The following is an 11,424-nucleotide window of genomic DNA, read 5'->3' on the forward strand; positions in this document are numbered from 1 at the left end:
AATTCATTTAATGCAATTAATGTAATGTAGTACTAACTCTAGATTATAAAATTAACATATGGAAGTATTATCTATCTTTCAAACTATTGTGTATCAAATGTGTTTTGAGTCATGTTGAGGAGTCGCTAGCTATATACCTGTTTAAAGATCTATTTTCTTCACATGTGCTTTTGTAAATGTTTAGAGGAAAAGAGAGCCTTTTTAGAATCAGAAACAAGACTTTTTCAGAAGAAAAAAGCAAGATGATGCAGGGAAAATGGATGAGAAGACCTTTAGTGTCTAGTTACTCTGGCTCTCAGACCCTCACCCAGAGGTAAAGGCTGAAGGAAGGCCAGAGTCAGGGACGTGGGAGGCTGCTTTCGTCATCTTCTACACTAGGTGTCTTATTTACATTTGACCCTTGAACAGCACAAATTAGAAATGCGCGGGTCCACTTATGCACAGATGTATGGTTTTCTGAATAACATGTTCTTTTCTCTAGCTGACTTTATTGTAAGAATACCACATATACATATAACATACAACATGTGTATTAATCGGCTGCTTATGTTATCAGTAAGGCTTCTAGTCAATGGTAGACTACTGGTAGTTAAGGTTTGGGAAGTCAAAATATACACAGATGTTGAGTGCGCAGGGGGAGGGGGTAAATCACTGCCCCTAACCCCTGCCTTGTTCAAGGTCAACTGTACTTCATTACCTTCATTTACACGGAAAGCCAGAAGTTACTATATTGTGTTATATATCCTTTCTCAAGTAACTATGACTGGAGAAACCTATCAAACACCCAGAAAGACAGACCCAGTTCATGGGAAAATACACCATCTAGGTATTTTGCATACTGTAAAGTTTCGTGGGGACTCAAGGAACTTCTTTCTAGGAACAGCAACAAGTTTGGCTGAATGCCCCAACCTTTTGTCTTGTTGTTGAGAGCAGTCACACAGTGAGTGGATAACTAAGGGGGGTAGAGAATGCCCTATGCAGACATGGATTAGTATCCTTGCAGAAAACTGACTGACACATTCATGGGAAATCTGTTCCTTTGTGCTATTTCCTAATGAACTAAGCTAATTGCTACAGATAATCCAGATGTCAATAATGGACTTAGATCATGATGATCTCACAGGATTAAAAAAAAGAACCAAGAAACATTTAATTTTCAATCAGGTAGTTTTTATAAAACAGCACTCTAGGGGCACCTGGGCAGCTCAGTAGGTTAAGCGTCTTGAGTTCAGCTCAGGTCATGATCTCACATGTTGTGAGTTCAAGCCCCATATCAGGCTCTGTGCTATCAGCAAAGAGCCTGCTTGGGACCCTCTCTCCCTCTCCCTGCCCCTCCCCCCTCCAAAAATAAATCATAAAACATTAAGAAAAACAGCACTCTAGACAAAATATGAACAGTTTTAGTGGTTTTAGTAAGCAAGTCTTCAAATGACAGAGCATTATGTGGTTCACCTATTACTGTGTCAGAATGTACTCAGTTACAACTAGTGATATAAAGACCACCACCAGACCAAGACTGGCCTTTAATGAAGGAACCTAGGACTTTATTGCAGCTCTCAAGTTTAACCAAAACCCTTCCTGCTGAGCTTCGTCTGTGGGCCACTCCAGGTAGGTCCTGGTGTTCATGATCTTCCGCAGCTTACAGAAACGCTGGGGGATGGCCTTTTTCTCGATGGGCTCCAGAAGAATGAGAATGACAGCATCATTGTTCTCATCAAACAGACGAAAATGGGAGAAGTCCAGTTCATATCTGCACCACTCACTCTTCACAAAGTTTTCAGAAAGCACAAAGATGGTTTTGTGGCTCTTCTCGATGGAATCGATGATATTGTCAATAATCCACTTGCCGGGAATAAAGTCCCGCTTGTGAAGACACAGCTTGAAGGGAGGGTTGAAGTGTTCCAGCTCCTGGACCATGAGGTTCTCCACCCAGTGGGAATCCCGTTCACTGTAAGACACAAAGGCATCATAACAGAGGTCCCGTTGGGGAGCTTTCCTGGGCTTCCTTTTGGCCTGGAGCCAAGCCCACATCATTTTCAGGTACCACAGTCCATGGAAACGGTGGCACAGAATCCCTGTGAGCAGGATCAACAGGAAAAGGACACAGCACACAGCAGACACCAGAGCCACCCTGTGGCACTCAGAAGCTGGGAGATGGGTGTCCTGAACCCGCTGGCCCCGCACATAGAATGGAGAGTCACACAGGTAATTGTCTGGCCAGTCGATCAGGATCTGCGCCAGTGCTTGCTGCTCCTGAGTGAAAGACAGGAATTCACAGGAGCAAATGAAATTGTTACCGCCAACTTCCAAAGTCATCAGTCTTTGAAAAGAATCAAGTTGCTCCTTAGAGAAAGTATTTACTGTATTTCTGCTGATTCTCATGACCTGTAACATGGGTAAGAAGGAGGCATCTGGTAGAGTCTTCAACTTATTTCTGGAAATATAAAGTTCTTTGAGTTGGGGGAAAGTCAGAGAAAATGAATCAAGATTGTTATTGCTAATATCTAAAATTTCCAGTGTCCAGGGGATGCATCGGGTTAAACTGTGTATCCTAGTGTTGGATAAGTTCAAATATTTCAACTTTTCTGGCCACTGACAAGTTTCAGGCATAGAAAGATAACCGTTCTTACTAATATCAAGGTTAATCAAGTTTTTCAGAGTAAGCAGAATTTCTCCTGTTTTTTCTAATGATTTCAAACGATTTTGCCTTAAAATCAAGGTTTGTAAGAGGGGCCAGGCATGCTCACAGGCTGCATTTCTCAAGTATTCTTCAACCATTAAATTGTCACTGAGATCCAAATATTCTAATGACTTTAAATGTTGTGAAAGTAAACAAGGAACCAGAAACACCTTACTGCTTTCTACTGTGATTCTTTTCACTCTTCCTGTAAGTGAATACACACTACTCAGATCATAAAATGAGTAGAAGAACGGAATCTCCAACCTCCGTACTGTTAATGTCTCTATCCCACTTACACTTCCAATTTCACCCATGTCAGAGACGTCAAAGTCACCAAGCCCATGGAGGGTACAGTCCTCAAACTCTACTTCTAACACTCCAGAAACATAATTCAACAGTTTTGCAAGTTCACTAAAACTTACATCGGTGATTTTCACATTTCTAAACGTCCACTTTTTAATCAACGTATTTGTTTCATTGATGGATGCTTTTGAAAAATGTAAAGTGTTCAAATGAGTATCTCTCAGTTCCAAATGTTCCACGGAACTTAAAAGATCTATAAAAATCTCCAGCAGAAAATCAGGCTGTTTCATACGAAGGGCCAGATGGCTGATGTTCTGAATGGACTTCAAACTCTTTGGCTCATACTTCTGGAGATTTGTAGCATCGATCTCAAGTTCCTCAAGAAAAGTCAGTCCAACAAAATCCGTTTTCTGAATCTCAGTGAAACTGTAAGTATTTCCTACCTTCAGAATTCGCAAAGTTGTGAGCTGAGAAAAAAGAGGTGTCTGTCCAAGTGATTTGTAAGGATTTCCCAGTAAGTTTAAGAAGTTCAAGGAAGAAAGGGGCCTGAACCATGAGGATGATAAACTAGATATGTTATTATAGGATAAGTCCAAATGTTCGAGACTCCCCAGGGGAAAAAAAGAATCTTCCTCTATTGTGTTAATTTTATTAGCCTCCAGCCTCAGAGCCCTGAGGTTCACACAGCCCCGCAGGTCACTGTTGCCAAGGTAGGTGATCTCGTTGTTGGAGAGGTCAAGGCTTCTCACAGCTGCCGTGAGCCCTGCGGGGACGGAGGTTAAGGATCTGGAGTGGCCCTCGCAGACACCGGTGGGGTCACAGGACAGAGAAGAAGCCTGATCAGGGGCTCCTTCCTTGGAGAGGCTGGTTACAGTCCCCAAGACCCATGCTGTCCACAAGACACGTGACATTGTCCAGTGATTCAACCTATAAATAAAAGAGGTTCAAATGAGTGATTGTGTTTGACAGTATATCATGATTCCAGTTTCTTCAGAAATGTTTTGTAAGATCTCTCTCTCTCTCTCTCTCTCTCTCTCTCTCTCTCACACACACACACACACACACACACACACACACAGCTACACACATACAGCTACATGGAAATAACAGAGTGGCAAATGGAATGTGTGAATGGGGATATGTTGCTGTCACATCCAGCAGCACTAACACAGACATTCGGTCACTGTGCCATGAGTTAAAGGTCCAATACCATCTGGGAGTACAGAGCAGGCCTCACTATGCATGAGCTGAAAGAAAGAGTAATGAGTGAATGGAGGGATGAACAAGGAAACAGGTTAAGACATGAGCTAGGCTTAACCCTGTGGATTTACAATCACCTACTCCCGTACTTTAAACCTTCTTGTATTTGAGCATGCCTCCTCCCTGCCTCAGTGCCTGCTGTGGGTTGGAGATCTCACAGAGCCCACCCGCAGCTCTCACTGGACAAGTATTCAGTGAGTGCAGCTCCAGTGGTACCATGGTCTTTCTCCAAAGAAAAAGGTCCTGTGCCCCACGCATCACCTACTCCTAGCAGATGGGAGGGATGCTAGGAACCCCAGGCAGAGCGACGTGGTTTGCTGGGCTGAGGCACAATCAGACCATCAGAACCTCCTCTTCCTGCAGAAAGTAGTGCCCCAGTTTAGGGGGTGGGGGGAAGTAGAGCTGTCTGCACGCTCTCTTCTACTACTAGTTTACACCTGTGAATCCAGCACTCTCTTTCTGCCCGCCTCCTGGGCCCTATATCCTGCATTGGCGCTATTCAGCTCTCTGGTTCCTGGTGTCTGTACTCCTTTGTCTGTATTTGCTCACTACATTAACTCTACAAAAAAATTTTAAAAATTTAACCCCAAGAAGAAAACTTTTTGTGGGTAAAACTAATTTCCCACATTCACAGAATCTGAGAGATTACAAAGGCCTTGGCTATATAATTTATAGGTACAGAGAATTAAAATATAAATAATGTTAATACATACTTGGTTGGGAAATTTTATAGCTATTGCTGCCAGATTTTTTATGACCACCACAGTGCAACTGCTTTGCATCCCCTCCTGTCTCTTTTAGATAATTGGGGCTGTACCGTGTATACTTATTTTGGATTTTCATTTCTCACCTAACAATATGGCTTTCTCCATCCATATTACAGATGTTTCCTATTTTTTCCCAATGGATCACAGCATTTCATAATATGGATAAACCATAATTGCATTCCCATCAGCCCTGTGTGAGGGTTCCAACTGCCCTAGCTCTGGCCACCACTCTGCACTGTCAGTCTTTTTAATTCCAGCTATTCTGGTAAGTGATGCAATCCCATCAGAGTCTAAATTTCACTTCCTAGACTAATAATGAATCTGGACACCTTTGCATACAATCGTTTAGAATCCTCATTGGTAACGTGCCTGTTTCAGTTTTGGGCGTACTGTTTTCTATTGGGTTGTCACTATTATAATAATTATTATAAATGTTGTTATATACATATAAAGATATATACTCTGGAAATGGAAGGTGCATATGTTACAAGGTGCATATGAGGCCTTCCTCAGAGATATTGCAGGTGCAGTTCCACCATAATAAAGTGACTATCACAATACAGCCAGTCAAATGAATTCGCTAGTTTCCCGCTGCATAGAAAAGCTATGTTTACAATACACAATAGTCTGTTAAGTATGCAATGCCTAAAAAAGAAGTACATACCTTCATTTAAAAATGCTTATTGTTAGGGGCACCAGCGTGGCTCAGTTAGTTAAGTGTCGGACTTTGGCTCAGATCATGATCTCACAGTTCGTGAGTTCAAGCCCTGTGTCAGGCTCAGAGCCTGGTGCTGCTTCAGATTCTGTGTCTATCTTCTTCCGCTGCGGGGCTCTCCTTTTCACTCGCTTGGTGGAATCTTCTGATGACCAGATGTTCTTAAATTTTCTACTTTGTGTCTTTGTAGTAATTTTTGTGGCCTGTTTAAAAAATCTTTTTTACATTATTATGAAGATATTCTCTTTTTTTTCCCTAAAATCTTTATTGCTTTGCCTTTCATTCTTAGGCCTATAAACCACATGGAATTAATATCTGAGGTAGCAGACAGGATCCATTTTATTTCCATAATGGGTATTCAATGGACCCGGCACCGTTTTTTAAAAGATCACTTTGGAGAAACAGTCAACGATGTTACTTTAGCCAAGAGTCACGTGTCCTCACAGGGGTGGGTGTGTTTCAGGGCTCTCTATTCTGATCCAATGTCTATTTGTCTTATCCTTGTACTGGTGTCACTATATTAACTATATGACATAACTTAATACCCAGGGGCACGGGAAAGGGCACAAATCCTTTCTGCTTAGTGTTCTTCTTCAAGTAAGGTTTGGTTAGTCTTGGCCCTTTGCATATTCTTATAAATTACATCATCAGCTTATCAGTTTCAAAAGCAAAACTTGTTTATTTTAATTGACAATACTATGAATCTGTAGTTCAATTCTGGAATTACTGACATTATCACAATACTGAATCTTTCAATCCATGAGCATCTTTCCATTTATTTAGGTTTTCTTTAATTTATCACAATAATATCTTCCGGTTTTCTGCACAGAGGTCTTGAGCATATTTTGTGAGATTTATTCCCAAACATATCTTCAAACCTTTAAAAACAGCAATGCACACTTACGTGTGCTATATATATTTTACCATTCAATTTTTTGTACTTGCCATGCACTAAGCAACCTTGCTAAATTGACTTAGTAATTCCAGTGTGTAGACGTTTATCTTCTATTTACACAATCACATCACCCAGATATAATCATGTTTCTTTTTCTTTTGTCCAATCGTTATACCTTTACCTTGTTTTCTTGATTACTGAATGTTGAATTTTATCAAATTCTTTTTTCTCCTCCTGTATCTACTGAGATAATAATATGAGTTGCCTCCTTTACTGTGTTAATACTGGTGATTACATTAACCAATTTGGTGTTAAGTCCAAGTTAGTCTGGATATATTATCCTTTTGATATATTACCGGATATATCTATTTACTAATATTTCCTTAGAATTCTTGCATCTATATTCAGAAGTAAAATCCCCCTATACATTTCCTTTATTTTCCTTTCCCCAATGCCACCTTCTAAGACTGCAGTTTTTGTTATTATTTGTACATTTTTCTTGTTTTTGTGAAATACATTAAATATGCTCAACAGCTATAGAACTATCCAGATCTTTTTATTCATCTGTCAGCTTTGAGAAGTTGTGTTTTCCAGGGAATTTATTATTTTCTTTTAATTATGCAAATTTATTGACACAGCGACTTATAACACCCTCTTACTATTTTAATATTTGGAAAACCTAGAGTGAGGTTCCCCATTTCATTCCTTAGATAAGTAATTGGTGCCAGCTTCTTTTATTGCCTTGACTCTCTGTGGTTTGTCATTTTTTACTGGCGTTTTCAAAAACCAACTTCTCAGTTTATAGATCCTCTATTTCTTTCCTATTTCACTCATTTCTATTTTTATACTACAATTTCCTTCCTTCCACTTTCTCTGGGTTTTATTTTACTCTTCTTATTCTAATATCTTAAGGTAGATGCTTGCTCATTAATTTTCAGCCATTCTTTATTTCTGATATATTCACTTAAGGCCATAAATTTCCATTTAAGGACAACTTTAACTCTATTTTCCATGGCTTTTTCTTTTCTGTTCTTTCCATATTTTGCCTCTTCAAGTTTCAGTCTCAAATTTTCTTCTGGTCTATTTTCTAGCTTACTCTTCTTTCCTCAGCTGTGTTTAATCTACTGTTGAATCCATTCACTGCTTTTAAATGTTTTGGTTATTGCCATTTCCATCCACTTAATTTCTGTTGGATCCTTTTCTCCATCTGCTACGTCATTTTTTATAGTTTTAAGCTCTCTGCTGAAACGATCGATCTTGTCTTTCATCACCTTGAACACAGTAAGCATAGTCTGATAGGCTGCAAGCACTTCTAACAGCCTTGAAGGGCAGGGAGTTAAAGGTTAAGGTCTGTGGCCATCATGGATGGAAAGGTAAGGCGGGGGCACTACAGAAAACCAAGTCCTTACGTAGGTTGTAGCACAGCTCTGATTTATCTGGAAGGCTCAGACATTCTCAGTCTCTGAAAATGGATTAAGATGATTTCTGGAATAGCTAGTGCTCACAGGCACCTGCACAAGCAAAGGAGAGTTTTCTCCAGAAGAGAATAATGTTATCCTAGTCCTCAAATTTCTTTCTACAAACAGCGTTTAAAGTTGAATGTCTAGTATACAATAAAAAACAAGCAGGTACTAAAGGAAGCAACCTAACAAGTAGGAGAGGAGCAGAAATAGCAGGCAATGGAAATTAGCCTATAAAGACTACAGATCCAGTATGGTACCCACCTCTAACACTGATGGGGGTAAAATGAGATAAAATTACTGTTTGGTACTATATTTGTCCCATTGTGTTTCTGCTTAATTAGTTATTAAAAAATCATCATAGTATAACTGTACTGGGCAATGAAATTTTACTTGATTTTTCCCATTTTATAATAAATAGCACAAACCTTAAGAGATCTATATAGTTTTCAGCTAAGATTTAAAGATCAAATACATCTGTTTCTAAATTTATCCTAGCCTCTTGTCTGTAAAACGTAAAATTCATAAGAGCAGAGATCTTGGGCTATTTTATACAAATACTTTGTGGTACCTATTACATGGTGCGTTTTCAACAAATACTAATTACTGATGATGCTAAACCTGCCATTAACAACTTGACACTGAAGATCAGAGCCACTTCTCACTCCTCTCATTTCCTCTGTACATTACAGCATGGGGCAGAGAGCTCCTCAAAGTAAGACATGGAGAAAGGGAAAAGCAATGGCTAAAGTTAGACTGAGTGGAGTCATATCTAATGAGAGTTGTGTGTCTGGACAAAGCATAAAATAATCTGTTTAAAGAATTCAGAAAATTGGGGTGCCTGTGTGGCTCAGATGGTTAAGGGTCTGAGTCTTAGTTTCAGCTCAGGTCATAATCTCACAGTTGGTGAGTTCGAGCCCCGTGTCAGGCTCTGTGCTGGCAGTGCAGAGCCTGCTTGGGATTCTCTCTCTCCCTGTCTCTCTTTCTGCCTCTGCACAACTCTCTCTAAATAACTAAATAAACTAAAATAAAAGAAGAACTCATAAAATTGACAGAGTGGTGAGGAATTACTGCTCCGAGACCCAAGAAAGGATGGCAGTCTGACAAGTAAGGCTGGCATTAGAGGCGACTTCTGCTGTGCACATCTGCTGACGCGGAACTGAGAGGAAGCTGCAGGCCTGCGGTCCCCAGACACACCACAACCAGATACCCACGGCAGGGGCAGGGCGAGGGCTATAATGGCTGAGCAGTTGGGGGGGGGGGGGAGAAGGGACTCTGGCCCTGGCACAGCTGAGAACTGAGAACTGAAAGTGCACTCTCCATTAAGCCCCGGGCAGGGAGAAGGCTACATCTCATGTGAACAGAGATCTCAAAAACCTCTGCCATCTGCCCTGGATGAAAGCCAGGCTACTAGAAACTTCCTCTAAGAAATCAGAACTCCAGGCCTGCCACATATACTGGTGTGGATCCAAATATTAAAAGACAGAATAAAAATGTTTTGGAATTGAAAAAAAAATAAGTTCCCAAATTATAAATGCATTTCCCCAGCAAAATACAGAATAAAAATTAAAAATAGTAAAGAATAATAAATAAAAATTTTTAAATAAATAAAATTTAAAATGATAAATTATAATTAATATATTAATAAATTATTCTTTAAATTAATAAATGATAATAAATAATAATAAAAACTAAACAGTTTTTAAAAGAATAAAAATTCTGCACTTAGCCTGAAAACAATGTAATAATATCCTCAAAGGGCAGAGAAGACATACCTGCCAATCTAGTCGTCAGTACCCACTTAAATTATCATTTAAGAGTAAAGGTAAGATAGACATTTTCAGACATTCAAAACCTAAAAACCAAAAAAGAATTTTTAATCTATACTCCATCACTGAAAGAAGTACCCAAACATATGTTCTTCAGCAGTATAGAAAATAAACCTGGTAAGAGTAGGCAGCAAGAAACTACCATTGCATTTTTAAAATTTAATAATTGATAAGAAAGAAGATAGCATCTAAAACCTCAGGCATGGCTTTTGGTATGTAAACTTTAAATGCTATTGTGGAGGAAAACAATTTTGACAAGCAAGTCTCTTATTTATAAGGAGTAAATACAACTTACACTTCTTACTAGATCTTTGTAAGGAGGTCACACTCAAAATGTCCTAAACTATAAATCATGTTCAATTACTATTGAACCAAGCCAAATATTTAAAGGAAACAATACAAAAAAATTAAGTGATAGCTTAAAAACTTACAAAACATGCTGTAAACTTCTGACAATTTTCATAAAATGAGAGCATTATAAAAAGTTTAAAGATGCAAATGCTCTCTGCTTAGAAGAGGAAGAAACTTAAAATATTGGTGAACAAGTCAAAATAGGATGTTTGCCATTTCCTTTGTTCTTTTCTTTTTTCTTTCTTTTTCCGTCTCTACTTTCAAGTCAGGCCACCCTATCTATCAGTTGCTTTTTGGTAAAGTTCTGAGTTAGTAACACTGTAGACAGGACCTTCTTCTGCAAGATTAGCATCATCTCAGCTAGCTGAGCTGTTTGTTTATCCTTGATCTCTCTCTCTCTCTCTCTCTCTCTCTCTCTCTCTCTCTCTCTCTCTCTCTCTCTCGCCTAAAAATCAAACAAACAAAAACAGTAAAAACACTATTCTGGCTTGCGTCTAAGTTCGAAACGCAAGTTTTCGTTCATAGAATTCGGAGAAGTTAGAAGGGGAACTTCAGAGCATTCGTTAAAGACCTGGGCTAAGCTTAAACGCTCTAAATGATTTTCTCATCAGAGGCATAACTCAGATCTTTTAAGGAGGTTGGAGCACGGAGCGGCAGTGAAGCCGGGCTCGGGGTCAGGAAGCGAGAGTCCCGGGCAGACCCCGAGTCCTGAACTTGGCCCACTTCTCAGCCTCAGCGATGAGAATCCAACTTCGGAAGTGTGGTCCCTGCAGTAACCCAGGAGCGCAGACACACCCCCAGCGGGACGCTCGCGTGCCACCTGACAGCCCTTACCTGACCCTCGTCGCCAGGGCTCGGAGTGGAGGGCGGCGCGCGGCCTGGGGCTGCGAGAGCGTCGGCGTCCTGGAGAACCGGGTGCAGCCGAGAGGGAGCGGGGATCCCGTCGCGCCCCGGCGAAGGGCTGCGAGGCGAGGACGCCGGCAGAGCACGCTCTCTCTCGGGCGCGGCCAAAACGGCCCGAGGGACCCGGGAAACGGCGGCGCCGCCCCTGGGCCCGCGTCTCCCGGGGCCTCCGGACGCGACGTGCCGGGACAGAGGCCGGGAGCTAAAGGAAAAGTGCGCGCGGCGGGCGCCCCTCCCCGCAGGCTGCGGGGACCTTCCGTC

At 40.8% G+C, this 11,424-nt stretch overlaps 1 protein-coding gene across 2 annotated transcripts; it reads right to left on the reverse strand.

Moving 5' to 3' along the window:
- Positions 1–1,386: 1,386 nt before the first annotated feature.
- On the reverse strand, positions 1,387–11,418 carry TLR2 (toll like receptor 2). Of its 2 annotated transcripts, none has more exons than XM_029939852.1 (2): positions 11,095–11,418; positions 1,387–3,910 (listed from the first exon to the last, which is right to left on the reverse strand). In XM_029939852.1, the coding sequence occupies exon 2, from the start codon at positions 3,892–3,894 to the stop codon at positions 1,537–1,539; it is 2,358 nt and encodes a 785-aa protein (XP_029795712.1). In that variant the 5' UTR covers positions 3,895–3,910; positions 11,095–11,418; the 3' UTR covers positions 1,387–1,536. The 2 variants fall into 2 exon arrangements, with proteins under 2 accessions (XP_029795712.1, XP_029795719.1); XM_029939859.1 differs by lacking the exon at positions 11,095–11,418 and adding an exon at positions 5,675–5,720.
- Positions 11,419–11,424: the final 6 nt, after the last annotated feature.

Source organism: Suricata suricatta, chromosome 1 (genome assembly GCF_006229205.1).
Source record: "Suricata suricatta isolate VVHF042 chromosome 1, meerkat_22Aug2017_6uvM2_HiC, whole genome shotgun sequence".
NCBI classification, from domain to species: Eukaryota; Metazoa; Chordata; class Mammalia; order Carnivora; family Herpestidae; genus Suricata; species Suricata suricatta.